We start from the raw sequence: 22,660 nt of genomic DNA, 5'->3' as shown, positions 1-22,660 counted from the left end.
CAACAGCTAATGCAGGGTAAGTAGAAAAGAAGGTGCACCTGCATGGTAATTGCTACTGCTAGATAGTTTGGTTGCTCTGGATTCAAAGAGCCAAATCTACTGAGCTCAGCCAAATTTACTGTTGGAAGTACAGATGCAGCTAGTTAGCAAATAGAAGTACTAGGTAGGGAGAGACAAAATGTAAATTTTGTGAGCCCAGCAAAAGCAGTGGTGGCTGGAGAAAGCTACCTCATATATGTTTGGCATGTTTCTTGTGGAAGGTGGAGGTTTTTTTGCTGTGATTACATAGTTGTGCCTGGTGTGTCACTGATCTCAGGGGAATGGAAATGATGCTCTAACCTGAAGAACCATTTCACCTCAGAAATAAGCTCTGTAAGCTGTGCTTGGGGAGCTTTTAACACAAGAAGGATGTCACATTACTGCAATAACTACAGGCTTCAATATTGGACTCGATCTAATTGAGACATATTAAAGTCAATAAAGCAGATTCTGTCTAAGTGCTGATTCAGAGCTCCCAGATGTCACCAGTGTGCTCTCTCCAGCTGGGTGCAAGTCTGGGGTAAGCCTGAATTCTCCTATCCCCATTTTCCTTCACCTTCTGTGTGCCCTGACTCAGGCCTCATGCTTCCTCAGCCTTCCCCTGCAAAAATTATAAAAAGCAGCAATCTCAGACTCTAAATTTCCTCTGTCCCAAATCTGACAGCTTCCTGCTCTAGAAATGTATGTCCCAGTACCCCAGTGACACAGAGGAAAAGGACTGCCCACCTAAGGATGCAGCTCACAACTTCTGCCTAAATGAAGGTGCTGATGCTGCTCAGGTAAGCTAGTTGCCGTTTGCAGCTCTGGCTGGCATCATTTTGTAGGCTGGGCCAAGATGTTGCTGTGCCTCTGTTAAACAGAACAGCAAATGGGACTCTCCTCAGGTTAGTTTCACACTGCAGCAGTGTGTCTATGCCCATATGGAAATCTGCAACCTTTACTCTTTCCATTTGGGGATGTAAAAAAGAGTATCTGATGTTTGTCCTACGTGTCTGTGTGTGCCAAAGTACTGATCTGATCTTCTACTTCTTTGTTGCTGTTTGAATAGCTGAGAATTCTCCAGAGCAATACTGAAATAATTCACAATTTTACAATTTAAACTTCTAGAGGAAACAAGGCTGTCAGGTAACAAAAAGGATACCTTTTACTACTGCTTCTGGAAATCTTACTGCTATCACCAATTCAACTCTTTTCCTCAAACAGCTGTTACTTGGAATTTCCCAACTAAAAAGAAGAGGTAGGTGTTTCCATTACAAGGTTATTAGCAAAGAATGTATTGGTTCCTACAAAAACGGTCAGGAATGCTCATTGCTTTCTAGATGTGTTGGATTAGAACAGGAAGCAGGTTATTATTTAACTTGCTTTTAAGTATAAAGAGCAGGAAGAAATTCTTTGGCATTTTGACAGAAACGTGATTTGACACAGTGATGGGCTGAAGGTCTCGCTTATGGCATTTTAAAACTTTTCTGGAATGATTCCTACCATTCTGGCAGATAAATGTCTGAAAAGGGACTGCATTTGAGTGACAATGTGTCTGGCCATTAAATTTTCAAACTGTACAGGAGTGACGTGTAGTTTGGCAGCAGCTTTAATAATCTCAAGCATGTGACACTGCTCTAGCAAAGAATAACTGTAATACAAGTTGACAAAGCAGAGAAGACAAAGTGTCTGGCATCACAAAGGTCTCACTGTGTAACCAGGAGAGCTTCAGGACCAGACAGCTGAGTGTTACACACATTTGGATTCCACCAATAAAAATATTGAGAACTCCACCTAGCCAAGCCCAAATATTAAAGGCAGACCCAATGCTAATGACTTTACACCTTCAGAGCATGAGCATCATGCAAGCTGAGAAAATAGCTGCCAGAAATTTCAAGACAGGCTGATGTTGCTCTCTGTCTTGCTAGGTGCCTTAGCTGTGCTCCTGCATATTACTGCCAGTTTTTCCCATGAATTTTCACACTGCTACTTCAGTAGGTGAATTACTTAATAGTACTTTTTTCTGTCAACATAATCAATAACTTTTTTTATTTGTCACTATAGCGTAGTTCTTGCCTCCTCAGAGCTCCTTTAGTGTTCACAGTCTCAACTGGTAACAGCAAAACCATTGTGCTTACAAATATTTAAAATATTTTCAAACAGCCCTGACAGCTTTGCTTTTGCCAGGCTTCTAAGCCCATGAATTCTCATGTCAATAAAAATGAACCACATATTCTAGTCCTCTCCATTGTTTTTACAATAGGAGCGTAACCAGGTTGTCTTCCCTGCCATAGACACAATTTTGCTGGGCTTTCATTAATCTGTAGACACAACTGCTTGACTGGAATAAAAATTAATAGGTAGTCTTTACCTTGAATGTTTCCTCAGTGAGAAACAACTTGAGAACAGCTAAAAGTGACAATATTTTCTTAAAATTGTATGAGCCATGAAACATGATGAAGTCAAGATACATTGATGAAGCTGAAAAAAAAAAATATTGCTCCTGGTAAGAATATTTAATCTTCTGCCCATGCAAACATTTTAAACACAACCTCTTGAAGCTGCTGCTTGTAAGCAGCTGCTTATTATTCCATAGGGAAATGAGTATTTCCTATCCTCAGGACCTGCTGGATTAGAGAGGACTGCAGAGGAGAAAACATCTATCATGCCAAGATGTTTCTCTCACACTAGTCATCTTAGTAAAGGTTCAGAAATTTCAGAGTCCAAGGGAGGTCTTTCTGAATGGGGGCCCGGCTTGGTTTTCTCCCATCTGAAATATAAATAAGAAGTTCCAGTAATTTCACGAATACAAGCCACAGCAATTAGACAAAAATTTTGGTGGAAACCCGGAAGTGCGGCTAATATTTGGGTGCGGCTAATTTATGAACAAAAATGTGATATCTGCCCTTACCTAGTATCATACCAGTCCAGTCCTGAGTTTGAAATCCATGGTTTCCCGTTGTTCCGACGATGAACCAATCAGAGAACAGCTTATTGCCTGCCTGTGGATGGCGGCGTTACTGAGGGGCGGGGGTTGTTATCGGGGTGAGTTACCTCGGCGAGTTACCTCGGCAGTTCGATAAAAGTGTGTGATATTTCTCTGTACTTTTTAAAGTGTTTTCAGTCTTGTGCGGCTGCGGGGCTGGCTGGGCTCGCAGGGAGAGGGCTGGGGGAGCCTCTCTCCCCGCAGGGAGAGGGCTACAACAGCCGCTCCCCCCACGGGGCTGCGAGGGCTACAACGACCGCTCCTGTGCCAGCACGGAGATGTGGCTCCGCTCGGAGCTCAGCTGCCTGCCCGCATGGCTGAGCGGCTGTTTAAAGGCAACGCGGATCCATTGGGAATGCTCGCAAAATGACCACACTATTGTTCCTGTCTTTTTCGGCTTGTAAATAAAGGGTGTGTCTTTTTTCACTTGGAAACAATGTTTCCAAGGTCGGCAGTAAGCCAGTAAGCCCCAGCGATCCCGCGATTGTGTTACTAAATGACGACTTTGTGAAAGTTCGCGGCGAACTAAAGTGCGGCTAATATTCTGGGTGCGGCTTATTTATTGACAAAGACATCAATGTTGCCAACACACCGGATATGCGGCTTATACTCCGTGCGGCTTGTATTCGTGAATTTACTGTATATTAAATATGTTGAAAACTAGAGATAAGGGGTTTTCTGTTTGACTAATTGATTAAAAACTGTATTTTAGAGAATTTCAGTTAACTTCTGGCTCTAAGCCGGCTTTTTGCTTCTCAGTTCATGAACTGTGAGAAAGTCAAGAGAGCCATAGGTACCAAAATCAGAATAAAGTTTTTAAGCAGATTTTATAAATGCATGTGACCAAGTCTTGTGTCATTGACACGATCTAGCTGTCTGATAGAAAGAAATGCCAACTATCAGTACAGAAAGTGTGAGTTCTGCTTTGACAGAGATTCAGGAAAGTTTGAGTGGATTTTTATTCCTTCACTTTTCTATGTTATTTACTGGTGGTTTAAATATTTTATTATTTCAAATGTAGGCATTCCTCTCTAAGTGAAATTCCACTTTTATGGAAGCTATTGAGAATACCTGCATACTTTTTTCACTGCTACCTTGCTTTCCTTAGTCATCCCTGCTTCCAAAGTACTCAAAATCCAAAGGCAAGAATTTTTGATTAGGGTGCCAGATGTACTGAAAACTAGAGAAGGTTAGGAATTTGGAGTCAGAGCCAATTTTGAATTGATGACACTTTGCTCTGTATGCATGTGAGCGCACAAGGTGTATCTATAAAGTTACTATTCTCCAAGGCAGGTGGAGAGCAAAGAAGGAGAATGATCTCCCTTTGACTAGCCTTGTCTGTCCCACAGGATGTCACTCTGTCCCTCATGTGCAAGGGGTGCTGAGGAGCAGATGCTGTGTGCAATGTGCTTCTCTGTGCACAACAGTGAGTCTGAGCAGAAAGCTGTGCAAGGGATTATATTCCTAACCCAGCAGTCACTTTCTTTGCCTTCATTCTTTATCAGGCCAAATAAGCTTGTGAGGTTTCACACTGTCCACTGAAGTAAAAAGCAAGAGGAATCCCTGAGATCTTTGAACCCGTTCCAGTGATATTCTGGTAGCTAAGGTGTTTTAACTTCACATGACTCTGAGACATCCAAGTTTCCCCCTTGCAAAAGAAGTGTGCTTTGCTGCAAGTCAACTTTTAAAGCATTATAGCATTTTTAAGTCATCCTCATTTTTTCTTCAATAATTATCCCTATTGCTTAGATTCCATTTATACAGAATTAGTATTTTTAATCTCACTTTTGAATAAATCTAAGCAATTTATTAGGGAGAACTAGTCTTGGGGAGAATTCACAGAATTTTATTTAAAAGCTAGTAAAGTTAATGCATAATGACTTTGAAAAAAAAACCCCCATCTTTTGTCTGGATTCATAGTTCAGAAAAAAAACAAACTTCCTGTTTAGTAAAAAAATTAACTCTTTTCCTTGTCATCATGTGACAGCAGTATCTCTAGGGTTACCTGGAGACCTGCTAACTGTGATTGAAAATAAATGGGGTAGGACACTAGCAGCAGTAACACAAAAAGATCCATTAACAAAATGTTTGTTTGGAATAGTTTAAACACCACAAATTGCTTTATCTTGGGGAGAGTTGGTATAGGCGCTTGCCAGGAAATAAACTAGACATCCAAATATTTTCCCTAATGCCTGATATTCACAATACAGGAAAAAAAAATCTCACATCTAGGGTATAGAATTCAGGCTTTTTGGATGCATATTCATGCAAGGCATCTGTCATTATGACAGAGTTCTTTGGGGAAGTTTGTCCAGGATGCTGCTGCTTGTCTGAGCTATAGCTCTCCATGGGACACAAGGACACAAGGGCAGGGGAGATGTAGACATGGATAAGGATGTGCCCATAACTGAGGTGGTCAGTGCCAAGTGCCTGTGGATGCACTCCTAGGCACCTGTGCACTGGGTGTGATGGGTGCCCTGGACACTGTGCTGGTGAGCATCCGCCACCAAATACTGCCAGGGCATGGCCAGGTGGATTTGCACCTCGGTGGAACAGCTCAAATCTGCATGTTCCCCATGGACCTCAATGTCTTCTGGTTTATTTTCTACTTACCTGAGCCAAGAGAGCTTGGCTTTCCCTGATGCTGCATAAAATGGGAGGAGCCTCTTTAAAGGTGAAAATGTCAGAGAGCAATGAAATTGCAGACTGGTCTTTATGATAGTTCTAGTCTGTGTTTTCTTTTTTTAAAAAAAGGAAGCTGTAGCTGTATGTGCTTTAGAGGAAAAGGTGGCACATTTGCCTGTGGGGTCAAACTTTAGATAAATTTACAGTTTGAAATTGATATACCTTTACAGTTTGAACTGAAAGTTTTTACCCCTGGGAAAGAAAGGAAGAGTGGGCTACTTCCCTTAGCACAGTTGCTCATGGATTTACAAAATGAAAAAAAAAAAAAGGTGGTTTCAAGGACATCTATTTTCTTTGCAGAAGTGGTAATTAATATTCTGCACTAAGTGGATTTGACAGGTGCAAAGTGCTGACTGAGAAAATTGTGCCATCATCTTTACAGTTCTGTACAAGAGCAAATTTTGAATTTACAAATTGTGCTTGGTTTTCTTATGCTGGGTTCCATGTAAAGGCAGAATGTCTTGGAAAATGATACACAAGCTGAATATTTCCTTCTTGCCTGGACTTTTAAATGGGCAACCCTAGATGCAGAGCGGCTCTTTTTATAACCTCACTCTTGGACCACTTTTCCAAAAAGAGGAAAGAGTGTTGCATGACTCACCTTTTTTTCTTCTACATTAACACTTTTTGGTTTGCACAGAAACAGCTCGAATACCCTAAAGTCTGAGTCTCCTATTTGTTCTCACTCAGGCGACTTGCAAGATCTGAAGATACTGTTGCTCGCTGGAAATGTCAGGCATGCCAGCACTGAGCCACAGTTTCTGAAGACAGTTACAGCGTATAAAATGAAGCTTCTTCATTTAAAAATGGTCCTTGTTTCTAGCTTGAAAGCAAGCATACAAACTCTGAACAAGTTGCATCAGGTTAAACTTCCTAAAATGAATGATAGATTGTTATGAGAAATGTCCAAGGAATAGTGAGGATTGTTTGAAAGACAAATACAATTAACAAAAGGGGAAAATATCCTTTTCTTATTTATCATCATTTAAAATATCTAATAATAGACTATCACTCTGTTTCAACACCAAGAGACAGAGCTCTCAACTAGTAATTTTTAAAAGTAACAGATGATAAAAACTACAAAATGAAACCTGAAGACATGTCTTAGACCTATAACAACCTAATTTTTTATAATCTCTGGAAGACACAAAGGGCTTATTTAAAGGGCATCCCATTAAGCAATCCCAGCCTATTTGTTGAAAATTGACGCTAAAACAATTTTCAAGATTACAAAAAAACCACCACACTATGCATATATTGTTCTAAACACATTGAATGGCAATTTGGGGGTTTTTGCATATTAGTTGCTAAAAGCCTGAGAATGTTCTTGAATAAGAGAAAGCTTTCCTGTGCAAATAATGCCTTAACTTTGCACTGTACTTTTTAGTTTTTAATAACAGTTGTTCAACTAAACTTTTTTTATAATTCAAAAAGTACAAAGTAGGATTGGTTTTGGGGAGAATCATGTGCTAAGTACTTTTTATTGATGAAAGGCTCAGTGTGCACACTATCTTCTAAATGCAGACGTCGATTTTTCTCCTATTATGTCAGGTGCATTACTGGATCAAGGCTAAAAGACTTGGTGTGTCATACAATAGCTTACTTTTGCCCAGAGGGGAAAGCTGCCAGGAATGGGGGGGATGTCTGGTGGCCATGTCATTCCTCCAAAGTCTCCTATTCTAGTGCTTCTGCCAAAAGCACACATCCCCAAACTGTGGACCAAGCCAAAGGTTTATTTGCCCCAAACTTTCCAAACTGAGAAATCCCTGTGCCTTCAGTCTGTGCACAAAATCTTCATGTGCCCTATGTGCACCTTTTGATCCAATAGAAATTTATGGTCTAGGAATCTTCCAACACCTCATTGGATTCTTCATCCATGTCCACATGGACAGGCCATTAACTGCTCTTATCTTCTGGCTTGGTGCAGCCTTGGGACCCTCTTTTGTGTTACTGGGTATCAAGGTCTCAGCCCTCATCTGAAAGTTTCCTCCTCTGTTTCCTCCCATGCTGAGCCAGCCATGCTGACAAAGGGAGCTCATTTCAAGTTCACCTGTAGTGCTTTGTGCAGGGCCTATTCGTGCTCGTTTGAAAGCAAGTTATGATTAAACTTAAGCCTATGCATTGCTCATATTTGGAAAGTAAATTAATTTTAATCCCAAACAGAAAGACGCCCAGAGAGGAGAATACCATGCTGTAAGCCTTTTTTGCTTTTGTTATATTACTTCAATGAAAGGAGGCATTTTTATAGGCTGTCCAGGGTAGTGGTTGAGTCACCATCCCTGGAGGTGTTCACACGGGGGTGTGGCACTCGGGGATATGGTTTAGTGCTGAACATGGTGGTGCTGGGTTAACAGTTGGACTCGATGACCTTAGAGGTCTTTTCCAACCTCAACAGTTCTCTGTTTCTATGATTACAGCATGAGGTAAAATCATTGACACTGATAGCCACACAGACTTCACACTGCAGCAAAAGGTGAAGATACTCTCTGTTTAAAACCTCATCTGTCACTGTGAGTGGAAAACAAAATGAAAAATCTTTCCAGATAGGTTTACTACTTCAAACACAAATTTGCAGGACTGTGTGTTTTCACTGTTCCCTTGATCGCTAGCTGGTTGTGGTCTCTGTAGGGTGACTTTTGACAGCAGGGGTATCAGGCTGAGATGTGAAGTTATCCAGGCACAGTGCCTGGACCAGTAGCAGTGCCAAACCCCAGGCTGCCATCACCAGTGTAGCTAGTAAGAAAAATGTGTTAGAAAATAAAAAATTATTTTGTTCTTATAAAGAAGCCAGGAGTTGCTACAGAGTAACTAGAAGCTGCTTTAGTCATGATCGTGGGAGATTATTAAAGAGGAGAAGTAATTTAAAGATGAATTATTACCCAAACTTCTGACAGTCTAAATGTGGTCAAAGTCGTGTAAACAACCGGACAGGGGACTCAGTATGGGAGAAGTTGCGCTGGAGCAGAGGGAAGACAAACGGGCAGCAGCTGCCTTCGCTCCGCGGGAGCCGCGGGCGGTGCGCGGGGGCGCTGCTGCGGGCGAGGGGCGGGCAGGGCGAGTGATAAACGGGGCGCGATCGCCCCGACGGCGCCGCTCCCTCTCAGAGCCGCCGAGGTCGCGGACGGGAGCGGGCGCATTGCCCCGGGAAGGCACGGCGGGGTGGAGCCGGACTCTGCGCTGGGCTCCCCGGGCTGCCTCGTCCGGGGAGGGCGGTGCCCAGCTGAGCTGAGCCCCGCTCCGTGCCGGCCGCCTGCAACTCGCCTCGTCCCGTGTCCGTGCCCGCTCGGGAACGGAGAGAAGCGCAGGCAGAAGAGCCGGAGGCAGGGAGGAGGGAGGGAGCCGCCTCGCCGGGGGTTGCCCAGCTGCTCGCGATGGGACGCGGCCCCGCCTGAGCACCTGCCGGCAGCCCCCTGACCCCTCACCCTCGGCGCCGCTATGGAGAGCCCCGCGGGCGGCAGCGCGGCCGCCGAGCCGGCGCCCCCCGGAGCAGAGCCGGAGCCGGCGGCCGGGGGCTCGGCGGAGGCGGCGGAGGCGGAGGTGGGCTCGGCAGCCCCGCGGCCGCGCTGCCTGCGGGCCGTGTACGTGCTCAACGACCCGCCCAAGGCGGGCGCCGGGGCGCGGAGCCCCCAGGCCGGGGCGCGGCAGTGCCTGCTGCGGGCCTGCGAGGCCGAGGGAGCCCAGCTCAGCACCGTCAACTTCGGCGAGCTGGACTTCGGCGAGACGGCGGTGCTGGACGCCTTCTACGACGCGGGTGAGCGGGCTGGGCTGAGGCGGGACGCGGGGCGGGCGCTGAGGCTCGGCGGGCGCCGCCTGCCCGGGTCGTGCGGGGACGCGGCCGGCAGGGACGGGGAGCGCTCCGAGAAGGGGATGCTGGAGAGAGGGGCAGCGGAGCTCTTGGAGAGGGGTGTGGGCACAGGGAGATGGGTGCGAAGGGGTCCTCGTGTAATACTTCCAGCACGGGGGCAGGACAAGGTGAGAGGAAAAAGTTGAGGCTCTTACGGCTGCTCATAGAGTCGCCACGGTGCGCTGCCCCAGCAGGACTGTGGATGCTACAGTACCAGCCCAGTCTTAAGGAATAGCAGAGTTCCCCCTGGGCTGGTTTGCTATGAACCCTCTTCCAGCTCCCAGCCTGATGGGGAGCTTAGAGCGAGACACAAAATAAAGACACACTGGGCTCTGATCTGGCTCCACCAGAGGCTTCATGTTCACCACTCTCACTCCAGACTGGACAGTGAAATTGGTTTGTGTGTGAACAAAGTGATCCTGTATTGCTCTGAACAAGGGCCCTGAGGAAGACTTGTGGGTATTTCCCACACTGTTCAGGGTCCAGCTGGTGACAGGTGTCTGTCTGATGGTTCCAAAGAAAGCTGCTGTCCCTTCTCTACTCAAAAACACCTGGCAGAGAGCTGTGGGGTTTTTGAGCACACACTGGAATCCTCTGAGCCAGTAGGTATTATAAACTAATCGAGTACGAGGATATTTTGATGGCATATAGACATACTTTTATTCTCCTATCTGTATGAGCCAGCATAAGGAAATGCCGGAAATTCACAGACTCCAAAGATGGAAAGTACACTTTTAAGTCTATGTTGATGTTCATCTTTTACAAGAACTTTGTTTGCTCATCAGATGTGTTAAAGAATATTTCCTATCACTTCAGTCTTGTTTTAAATTCTCATGTGATTTTGAGTCCATTCCATCTAATAAGTCACCCAAATACTGAGGAACCTCACATCCTTTTTTGTCTGTTTTTTCCCAATCAGAGATTTTTGTTGTGTCTCTGCTATCAAGGTTGACAAATATGTAATATATTCTTTGTGTGTCTTAGTACACAAACACAACCTAGCAATCTGTTTTATAGCCCTTCTGAAGGTAAGCATAATAATGTACTCATCAACACAAAATTATTCCTCCATTTCCGCTAATAGTGTTATTAATGTATTAGACACACACCTGCTGTGTATTGTGTTGAGAGTCTGAAACAGCTATTTAAAAGGGGTTCTTAAATTACTGCTTTCTGAAGTGAGTGCCTCTTCTCTAGCAATGTGCCCCAACTTTTGAATGTGCAGACTTTTGATTAGAGTCATCTTATCGAAACAAGATAATTTTATCACTGATTAATACCACTTTGTAATAGTAAAGTGCTTTTTTAGGGGACACACCTTCAACTCTTATATTCTTCAACTCATACTCTAATATATTTTTTTTGTTAATTAAAAACTAATTGAATAGTCCATAGTCTGGAATTGTTCCAAAGGAGACTGTTAAAAATAGACTTTTTGTGGATCTCTTTCCCGTAGCAACAATTTGAGATCAGCCGTGGGGACAATGTCTTTGTTTGTGTAATGTATGCCTGGGATTGCTGGCATCTATTCAGTTCTTAAGAGAACACCATTAAGAATAAGTTTTAATGTGAACACTCCTAAGGCTCATGATGAACTTTGTGTTAGGACGTTCCCGTGTGTTTACTTTAAAAAGAAAAAAATCTAAAGTTTTATTGCTACCTGGGTGAGATATGAAGCAGGTGTTTCCCATACTGAAGATATCTCTTACAGTGTGTATTTACTTTCTGTAGGGGAAGGGCAGAACCTTGAAAAGCAATTTCTCTTGCTGTGTGGTGGGGTCTCTAAGAGGTACTTGCCTGTTGGCATCTCTTGGTTTACTAGTGGAACATTTACCATCTACAATGCTTAATGACTGAGCAGCAAAGACCAAAAGGCCATCTCATTGTAGTAGTATTGATGGCTCTTTGTTAAAAATGTTATCCATGAGCCTTTTTCCCTGACCGTGCCTGGAACTGTAGCCTTTACTCAGCCATTAGACAACCCTCTTCAGAGAAAATTTTTTTACCTTACTTAGTATGAATCTATAAGTACTTTTTGTGACAAAATCAGCAAACTTTAGAACAGAGTGCAAAGAAAAGTTTCAACAGAAGCCTTGTTCCTGTCTGCAGGCAGGTTTTCTGGTAGATGGTTTCTTAGTAGAACTCTGAGAAAAGTGCTGCAAACCCACTTAAATTCTATAATCAGAGTATATATGTGTTTTTCCTTGAGTGTAGTCATTACTAACTTCCCATTTGAAATCTTATTGTGAATGGAAGCGTGACTTAGGCATTTGGTTAGGTATTGCAGACCTACAGGTAATGCAGGATGACACTGATCTTAAGAAATCCCTTTCTAAGGTTTTACTTTGCTAAAGGAGAACTACAGCATTTGTGAGAGCAAACTTACAACTCATGGAGTAAGAACTTGGTAAAAGAAAACTAAGATTTCTTTGCTCAGTGTGTGCTAGAAACAAGCTGTCAGCAAAGTAATTTATGTTTTTCAAAAATGGGTAATGATACCTACCTAATAGAGGAGCAACAAGGATGCTTGCTTGCATTGGCTGTATCTCTGGGTAGAAAGAAGGGTGATATTTTAGACTAAAACTGGGCACAGGGCAGTAGTGTGAAGCTTTTTTGCAGAAAATAAAATCAATTTTCCTTTGGAACAGTGAGCCTAGGAGCTAACTGAGAATTTTTAGAATTCTTCAGAATTATCCCATGAAGAAAATCAAACTATAGGCACTGTAGTGCATTCATAAACAGCTTGAGAGACACAGTGAAAAGGTGAGTGGGACTTGGCTATAGTGATGTTACAGGTAGAATGATTCACAGCTGCAAAGGATCTTTCTGTTCTGAATGTACTAGGAAAGCAAACATAATGTCAAAGTCAAATGTCTGACTTCTACCTCTGGAAGGGTGATGTTAGATAGAAACAATGTCGCTTTTCCTTGTCTATTCAAAACTTTATCAAATCTTAGTGCCTGAAGTGCCAGACAATAACGTTTGGCTACAGTGTGAAGTGAAGGAGTGTACAAAGTATGGTTATGCAGCTTTTGCATGTTCCCATTTTGGTTTATGAAATCCTGTCTCTGTAGCTGATCATACTTTTCCCTCATGAGGGATGTGCAACAATCTGTTTTGAGGCTTGGAATATTTCTTTTACCATTTGACTACAGCATTTAGAAATTATACAGTCAGCAGGAGGAAAATCGGCTGAAAGGCAGACAAGCTAGAGAGAGAATGGTGTAGTGAGAAATAGAGCTAAATGCTGACCTGAGATAAATGAGTATTTCTCTGGCAATCCAGGAAACTGTCAGATAATTTGTGAGTATAGGGGAATAGTTTGGAATCTGTTTCTGCTGTTTTGCTCTATATGAACTTCTCCAAACAGTATCCTGTGTGATCAGGCAGCCCCAAAATGCATGATTTGATACCTGTCCCTACAGACCTGTCTTCATCCAGAGCTAAGACTTGGGAGTGAGCCCAAACAGAGAGTGAAACATGGATTCTCCTTACTTCTGTACTATAGTTGAACCACTCTTAACCCTAATTTCTTGTCCCTGAAAGTCTTTTTCTTCATGTTATGCTGTGAAAAGGGAAGGAGGAAATACATTTGCTGGATCCTAATTTTCAGGCTCTGGCACCTGCTGGAGTATTGCTGCCTGTCCCCCACCTGCCGTCCTGAAACCCTCTGCCCTCAGAAGGCCAGTGTCCCCACTTCAGAACTGGCAGGGATGCTTCTACTTCTTCAGCCTGAAGGCTGAGTGTGTCAGTAAACACTTGTCACTGCTTTAGGATAATATACAGTGTGGTAACTGGTGTAGCTTAGCTGGAGGCACAGCTTCCCTTGCTGACTCTGCTGCAGGGAGTGCAAGTCTCTGACAGGAATGACATTTGAGGGCAATAATTTCTTAAACTTCCTCATACCTGCTGCAGTTTCTTTGCCTTTGGGTATGACAGTGAGCAGTGGTGAAGTTAAGGATTACTGCTCTGATGCTTACTTCAGCAGGCAGAGTTTGCTCTTTTTCTGAGGAGTACTTAAAATCTTTTCTTTCTTTTCCCATGCAGGTCACTCAATGGCTAGGGGTGTATTTGCTTTAAATCTCGGGATATATATACCATAGAATACAAAAGTACAAAGGGAAGCAAGCCAACCATCTTAAGAACAGGAAGATGGTGGATGAGAGGCTGGGCTGGATATTATGCTGCTTCAGTAACATGCCAGAGCTGTTGGGACCTGATCTTTCATCTCTGTGTGGTGCTGTACATCTAGAGTGACTTCAGGTGTCTACAGCAAAACTCTGCATTGTGACATCCAACCAAATATTCTGAAAACAAAACGCTTTAATATACCAGTATTGTAGTCCTTTAATATACAAGTGTGTGAGACCAGTTTTAAATGACAGTAACAAGTCTGATGCAATCCATCGAGTCTATATGTTACTGTCATGAAACAGTTTAGGTTGGTAGGAACCTTGAAGATCATCCAGTTTCTACCCCTCTGACATGGGCAGAGACACCTTCCACTAAACCAGGTTGCTCAAAGCCCTGTCCAGACTGGCTTTGAACGCTTCCAGGGATGGGGTAGCCACCACCTCTCTGCATAACCTGCTTCAGTGTCTTACTATGCTCACAGTAATCTAAATCCCCCTTTCACCTTACAGCCATTCCCCCTTGCCCTATCACTACAGGCCTCTGTAAAAGGTCCTTCTCCATGTCTCTTTTAGCCCCCTTCAGGTACTTCAAGGTGCTAAAAGGTCTCCCCAGAGCCTTTTCTTCTCCAGGCTAAACAACCCCAACCCTCTCAGCTCATCTTCCTGGGAAAGGTGTGGCAGCCCTCTGATCTTCTTCCTCTTGAACCTCTCAAACAGGTCCCCACCCTTCTTATGCTGGAAACCCCAAAGCTGGATGCAGCGCTCCAGGTGAGATCTCACAAAAGCAGATGGAAAGAATCCCTTCCCTTGACCTGCCAGCCATGCTGCTTTTGGTGAAGTACAGGACTCAGTTGGATTGATGATCTCAGAGGTGTTTTCCAACCTAATTAATCAATTCTTTGATTGATTCTGTGTTTCATGCGCCTTCATCTTCCTTAGATGGCTTCAGACCTCATGTTCTGCAGTGGGCAGTTCTTCATTCTTCCAGTCCCTATCTTTGCCTTCTGTGACTCTGGTAGTGTTGCTGCAGCACCTGCTAGTGAAGACTAAGGCAAAAAATTTACTGAGTACCTCAGTGTTTCCCATGTCCTGGGTAACCAGGTATCCTGTTTCCTTCTGGAGAGAGCCCATGTCTTCCTTTTATCACCAACATACCTATAGAAGCTTTTCTTGTTGCCCTTATGTCCCTGGCCAGATTTAATTCTGTCAGGGCTTTAGCTTTCCTGACCTGATCCCTGGTTGCTTGGACAATCTCTCTGTGTTCCTCCCAGACTACCCATCCTTGCTTCACCCTCCATAGGCTTTGTTTTTGTTATTATACATCTCAGGTGCTGTGACATGTGATGTATTCAAGAGGTGTATTTTGTTCCTATATAAGCTGGGGTCAATTTCCAACATTTTTTTCAGAAATGCTTATTTGCATTCAGAGATTTGCATGGTTTTGTTTAACAGTGGAGAGAATTATTTTCATAACCAGAATTATAGAAAGGTTTAAGGCTGGAGAGACCTTAAAGATTATCTGCTCCACCCTGCCCTGCCATGTGCAGGGATGCTATTTGCTGGATCAGGTTGCTCAAGGTCCTGTCCAGCCTGGCTCTGAACACTTTAGGGGTGGAGTATCCACAACTTCTCTGGACAACCTATTCCAGTGTCTCACCACCCTCCAAGAAAAGAATTTCTCTGTAACCTTTAACTTAAACCTGCCCTTTTTCAGTTTAAAAGCATTGCCCCTTGACCTGTCCATTGCAGTCAACATCTCCCAAGTCTGTCAGCTGTGGAAAAATGGCTTTGAGTCAACCCTTTTGCTTTTCCTGTGTGTTACCTGAAATTCGTCTTGCATATGTTCTGTGAAGTAGCTCCTTTAGTGTCAGCTGAACAGCCTTAGAAACCTGCAAATAAATAACCATAAGTAGGTTAGGTGGAATTCATTAACTTTTCTGTGGCATGTTACCATGGGGAAGATACTAAGAACAAGAAGAGCAAATGGAGAATATCTATCTGATGGAGAGTGTTTCTGTTTTATTACTTCTCCTTTTGGAACATCTCTTTTTAGCTGTGATGGGTCACATGGAAAGAGATACCAACAATCCAAACCCAGTATGAGTCCTACCTTTTAATAAAGCTTTGAATGAAGTTGTTTGCATTTCTAAAAATCTGATGTTAGTTTGCAAATTCGGACTCCCTTCCATTGTTCCAAGGTGAGATTATGAATCGATGCATGTACTGTCTATGGGAAGTGACTAATTTCTGTGCCATAACTTTTGGATAAATGAAAAAGTAAAAAGAATGCAATTCTTTTTTTGTACGTTTTCTCTGCATGAAACTTCCTTGCATGAGAAAGCCCCAACAAAACCATGTAACAACCTAGCCTACAGTTGTCCATTTTCTCTTCCTGTCTTTCATTCTTCTTGTGCTTAAATACTAAATTTGAGAAGGCTTTTCAGAATTTGACTGTGAATTCTGTGACTGGGTTTTGTAGCCAGAAGCATGTCAGATGATTTCTAGGTGTTGAATCATCTAACAAGGAATCATCTCTCTAAATACAACATAAACGGTGTGTTTCTGTTTAGTTTTGACTTACTCTGCAAGTAATATTTTTCACTGTGTGATTAGAAGTCTTATTAGAACTCTTATTGAGTCTCATTAAATAGACTTAGGAGCTTTTACACCCATTACCACCATTACAAATGACTTCAAAAATTTGAACACATAAGATTATTCTGTAGAGAGAAACAATTGCATCTACTGAACTGCCTTAGTTCTGAAGACCAATTATTGTCACATGGCCCTTGAAAACACTGCAGTTAAGTGAGGTTTGGTTGTTTGTTTTTAGTATTGTTTAATTGCAGCATTTTCTGGAATTATTCATATCAGTGAATGTTGTTATGATACACTTTTTTTTCTCTGATAGGAGGAAAGAACTGTGCTGGCTGTGCATACCAGTTGCAAATTCTAAAGGTCACTTTTTTTTTTTAAGAATTATATGCAAACACATTTTTCATATAATTCCTGATTTGCTCTGAAGGAATTTACTGTGCTGTTTGACTGTGAGATGTTGGCAAGTAGATCTCCAGTTCTGCCTTTTTGCATTTCTGGTTGACTTTCAGTGAGTCCCAGTCACTCATCTCCTTTGCAGTGATTGCGTGCTTGCTCAGTTGTGCTGCACTGTGTGTAGCATATTCTTCATAAGTTTAAGAATTGTTTCTCTTAGACCTGAAGTCACAAAATTAGGTCAAAGAAAAATAAAGGAAGTGTTTGCTTATGTGGGTTAATTACATTGCTTTAATATCCATTCCCCCATAAAACAAATTATGGTAGATATGTGGTAGCTTCTTTTATGTTCTGCAGTCATGCTCCTCTTTTGTCAGTGTAAACATACATTGCTTTTTTTAATTGTTAAATTACACTTGCACATGCTAGTTAAAAAGTAACTAATGTTTCTGGTTTACCTTGAGCTAAAGCTCTTCTGACTTGTAAGGACTTGTGCAAAACGTAGTCAAGAACTCGAGATGTTCTGGTTTCCTCAGGGTGGTCTTGGGTCACAGTAGTTAAGAGAAGGCTCTTAGCCAGGAGCAAGAAGTAGGATACAGTGATTATGTGCATGATTATTATTTGATTTATTGCTAATTCAATATCTAAATACTGCTCTAATTCAGTATGCAAATAACTCTATCATCTATTAAAACAAATAATAGTGCAATAGGGTCATGGTGTCTTCAGTTATGAGCTTCAGTGAGACCCCCTTGCTTTCTAAACTCAGAGAAGTTTAGGTGTGGATAGGTCCACCTAGTCTCAGATTTGGTGAACAGTTTATGTCTAAAGGCTTATAATATAAGCAAGTTTGGCTAGAAAAGTACAAGTTAACAGTCTTTAGCCTTGGAGAGTTCACCACCAAAGCAACAAAGCACCTGTATAGCTGCTTTTGGATTTTATCTCCACATGTGACCAGATCTTAGTGTTTTTCAGTCACTGTCAAAAAGTCAATGTTTCCTACCTTTAGGCTGCAAGCTTCCATGCTGGGAAGGGGCTCCACCTGGAAGCTGCTTGCAACACCATGAGACCAGCTGGCCCAGTCTCTACCAGCATTTTATACTCTTCTGCAGGCCAACGTGCACCAAAGTCAATCCTGAATATATTGTGTCCCCCATCTCTGGAGTGCATTAATTATACATTCAGTTCCTCCTGCAACACTCACCTGGTGTTCCAGTCCTAGGGACAAGGCTCATTGCCATCAGGTACTGCAAAAAGGGAGAGGGTGTGGGGCTGTGTGTAGAGGTCACATGCAGTGACACAACTGACTTTTGTCAGCATCACAAGTCTCAAATTCAAACTCTGACTGCAAACCTTTGTTCTGGAGATACTTAGGGTATACTGCTGCTTCCATGCATGTGGAAGAGCAGCTGCAAAGGTGTAATGTGGCTAAAATTTGGCAGTTGAGATGGGTGTAGGGTCTTTCTTAGGAGGGCCTCAATGTGGTTTGCCACTTGCAGGTGAAATCTGTGAACATAGGAGGCTCTGGTTGCCATGCACTTCAGGAGGGCTGTGAATTGCTTTAGCCTCAGGCTACCTTTGAACAGCAACATGGGGGCCTGAGGCTGAGCCAAGAGAGGGCTTGCAGCTGTTGCTTTATCCTGTGCCTTGGCACAGGCTGGATATAAACAGCATAGCTCCTGTCTGACTGAGGTCAGGGCGCCTCAACAGGCAGCCAGTGGGTCAAACGTGTCTTACAGCATAACTTCACCCCACCTGTCTTCTTTCAGAGGTGCTGCAAATACCTTCACTTTTTCCTGGGAAGTTGGGCTGGTTATAGAAACATGCCAGGAGCAAATATTGCATCACTGTAGTCTGCAAGGAGGAGACATGAATTCTGACTCAAGTACTGGATTGCTGTGTCATGGGAAACCACTCCTGCTTTTTTTATCCTTCGTAGTACTCAACCTGTTGAGGTCAATGATTCTGCTGTGGTGTTCAAGGTGGTAGAATTGGAATGACTCGGGTACTCTTTGGTAATGCTTTGGAGCATTTAAAGTTTTGTTTAAGTCAGAAGTTCAACAGCTATTTTGTCTTGGAACACAAAGCCCAACAGGATTCACAACTTTAAAACGTGTACCCTAGCTTTTATTACATTGAAGGTATGTGATCCCAGCCTGGTTGGCATAATCTTTCTGTAACTGGAGTGGGGTCTGATGACAGCCAGAAATCTGAAATGTAATGAAACAGTAATGACACACTTATGACTACATCCCTAGCCTTCTGCTGATGTGGTATAGCACAGCTAAATCCATTAGTAAGAGAGGTACTCCAGTTTATTACAGCAGAGCTTGTGCACATATAGCTCTGTCTATTCTAATATATACTGCTTTTATGCTTAAATTATGTTTTAGAAGTCCTCAATATCCCTTTAAAGCAAAGCACAGGGAGAATAATCTTGAAGTGCTTTTTTAATCGTGTTTCAGTATATATATATTTTTTGTGTGTGTCATGTTATGGAGGGAAATGTGTCTTGGTTCTTTGCATTTTGTGGGCTTTTTTTCTGTTCAGGAAAACAAGCCTTTATGCACAGAACTGTAGCTCAAACACCGGTACTTGAGGGCCTCTCACAATTTGAAAAGTGTTTATCACATGATAAGTGTTTATCACATGATTTCTAAAGCTTTTGAAGTGTATGCCAAAAATACATTAGTTCTGGAAAACAAACAAACTTCCATGTAAATCAGCATGATAATGAGCTTCTTTAAAATGCTTGTTTCCTACTGGTGCTGGCTGTACTTTCCGTGAATAGTGGTACTTTAATGCCTCCAGGCAAGTCAAAACCAGTGGTAGATTCTATGAAACTGATTGTGGGGAAAATAACAGGAAAGTTACTTTTTTAAACTTGTGGTAGTGAATTATTTGCCACTTGATTGCTGTCCTTTCTCCCCCCTTCCCTTTAAATTTGTTACAACTATTTAGTAGCTAGATCAGCCACAAGAAACTGTGCTGAATCGAGTGTCTTTGCCTTAGTCACAGAAACTGCAGGTTTTTTCTATTGCAGAAAAATATCTGCCCATAATAATTTCACTCAGTTGTAGACTAGCTGTATTAACTCTACTGTTGCTGCGTTTCACTCACAGAAGCTGAAGAGAAATTTCTTTCTGCTAATTTGTGTGTTGAGGGAGACAGTTTTGCCTTTGCTTGGAGAGTGACAAAGTGAAACTGGGGTTGGGAAGTGGTAAATGAAAGCAGTGCAAGGCTGTATTCTGTCTGTGTGTTGCTTTCTAACAGTGCTAGATCAGTCATTGCTGTTGTGCTAATCTTAGTAGATAATAAAAATTTGTGGGAGAAAAGCTAATGTTTACAATGGTGTTGCTGTTTGGTACTGGGCTGCCTCACTTAGCAGAGTTTCTGTGTGCACAATCCTGTTTCACACAGTAACTGTCAGCTTTTATCAGCATCAACTCTGCCTTCTGTGGAACTGAAATATTTCTATCAGATAATTTCTTTGCCAATGGATGTTTGGTGTGCTTCAGTCTTTTTAAACCCAGTTTGAAAAGAGGACATGATTACCAAGCTCAAAGCCAGGCACTGTTTTAACTACTGTTGTTTATGGGGCTTAAGATAACTGACAAGTTATAGGTTGTTGTCAGTTGGAGGAAGTATTCAAATCAGAATGAAGTCTGAAAATTATTGAGATGGATTTCTTGTTTTCATGATAATTAAATTGTGGAACTGATAAACTTAGCTTTTTGCTTATTATAATAACAAAACTAGGTAAGTCTTCATATTGTTTTGGGAAAACCAGAAACTGCCTTGACTTTCTGGCTTGTGATCAAATAAAAAAAAAAAAAAAGCTTGAAGCTTTTTGTGTTTTTTTTACACTTTAATGCCTTTTCAGATTCCTAGTCTTGCAGTAGTGCCTCTGTGATGGTATAATAGAAATTCTGAGAAGAATAACAAGTTAATTTTCATAAATTTGGGTGTTTCAGGCAGTTTTAAAGATGAATATTCAGAATTCAGCATCTTAAATCTAAACTTTCTTGCATACTCTTACCATGACAAGGTACAGATTAGCCTGGGGATGTTGGTGGATGAACTTGACATGTCCCAGCACCCCAGAGAGCCCAGGGATGCACCCTGGGCTGCATCCAGTGCAGCGTGGCCAGCAGGGAGAGGGAGGGGATTCTCTCTCTCTGCTGTGATGAGACCCCACCTGCAGCTCTGGGTGCCCCAACATAGGAGGGATGTGGATATAGTGAAGCCAGCTCAGGAGGCTGTGAAGATGATCAGAGGGCTGGAGCACCTCTCCCACGAAGACAGACTGAGAGCTGGGGCTGTTTAAGAAGAAGAAAAGGCTCTGGGAAGACCTTTTAGCACCCTGCAGTACCTAAAGGGGGCTAAAAGAGACATGGAGAGGGACCTTTTACAAAGGCCTGTAGTGATAGGGCAAGGGGGAATGGCTGTAAGGTGAAAGGGGGATTACTGTGAGCATAGTAAGACACTGAAGCAGGTTATGCATGCAGAAAGGTGGTGGCTGCCCCATCCCTGGAAGCATTCAAAGCCAGTCTGGACAGGGCTTTGAGCAACCTGGTTTAGTGGAAGGTGTCTCTGCCCATGTCAGAGAGGTTGAAACTGGATGATCTTTAAGGTTCCTGCCAACCTAAACCATTCCATGTTTTTGAGGTGACACATCCTGCTAAATGCTGGATGCCATGTTTAGAGGTTTGTTGTAAAATCACGATTTCTTGTGATTCATTTTGTCTGAATCACCATTTGGAAGTACAGTAATTTAATGAGTATAAGACGCACTGGAGTATAAGGTGCACTTCTGGATTCGGACCAAAGTTTAGTCGAAAGGGTGCGCCTTATATGTGTGAAATTACTGTACTAATATTCCTCTGACTCTATAGAGATCTTGGGGAATAGGTTCCCCTGTGGTAAGTCTGTGTTCGTGCTTAATATTCTCTCTCTGCATGCTGAAGGTGTGCTGTATTTACGGGATAAACACTAAGTAGATAATGGCTATGACTCTAGAAAGACCAGCTTCTAGTAAAATTCTAGATTTTCTTGATCTCTGCATAGTGTCTTGAAATAGATTTCTCTCATTTTTCATGGAAGCTGCCCATTTTTAAAATGACAGCGTTGAGTGGTACATAAGGATTTTTTCAGTAGTACATGCAATCTTTTAGACTGGCACATAAAGTTTGTGCTGTTTACAGGAAAAATAAAAATAGCAGAGTGAATCCACATCTGCCCAGCATCCTGAATATTCTATCAAGGACTCTGTGAGTGCAAGTCTCTTGGCTCACAGATGGTGCCCTGGCTTTATGTAAACGTTACCTGCATTTGCACTTTAATAATACTGCCTTTCTTCAATTAACATTTTTTCTATGCATGACTTACTGTGCTTTATATGGGTCCTAAAGGACATTATGGGAGTCCATCAACATAAAGAGAAAATCTATAATATAGTTATGAAGTGGGATACCTCACTTTGGTACATAAAACTTCCCAGTGCTGATGATGGAGATGTCTCTTGATATTTTTTTAAGAAGCATATTTGGGAAAAAATAAGAGATTCAGACTAAGAAAGACTCACTTATTTTTATATGCTGTGTTTTTAAATAAAGAAAGAAATAAAGGTCTCAGTTTAACCCAGACTTATGAGCTTTCGTGTACTGAAATATTTTTCTATATTAGTTCATTGTATTTTGATTACTTTTCATGTATTCCTTTGATAAGAAGATAAAGGTCAGCATAATGTTGCTTCTCTATTTTTTTTTAATATATGTTGTTGGCTGATGTGTGACTGTGGGAGATGTGCAGATTTGGCAGATTTTTTATATTCCCCAGCCAAGGTATTCAACGTTAAGTGATGGGTGACTCTCAAATGGTTTAGTTTGGATAAATGTCTGAAAGGCTGAAGCTTTTCTAACCTCCCTGGCCTAAAAATTGATTTGACTGCAGCTGGGAAGAAAGGGACAACGTTCCTTGTTGAATTTCATACTCTCTTTAATT

At 42.3% G+C, this 22,660-nt stretch overlaps 1 protein-coding gene across 1 annotated transcript in view; it reads left to right on the top strand.

Moving 5' to 3' along the window:
• The first annotated feature begins 9,124 nt into the window (after positions 1-9,124).
• Positions 9,125-22,660, top strand: part of MAP3K15 (mitogen-activated protein kinase kinase kinase 15) — an 86,445-nt gene continuing 72,909 nt past the window's right edge. The window contains exon 1 of the mRNA XM_033052336.1: positions 9,125-9,440. Within this exon, the coding sequence (XP_032908227.1) occupies positions 9,125-9,440 (316 nt within the window). The remainder of the gene's footprint in view (positions 9,441-22,660) is intronic.

This window comes from Catharus ustulatus, chromosome 2 (assembly GCF_009819885.2).
Source record: "Catharus ustulatus isolate bCatUst1 chromosome 2, bCatUst1.pri.v2, whole genome shotgun sequence".
In the NCBI taxonomy this organism is placed as follows: Eukaryota; Metazoa; Chordata; class Aves; order Passeriformes; family Turdidae; genus Catharus; species Catharus ustulatus.
This window is presented reverse-complemented; position numbering and strand designations above follow the sequence as displayed.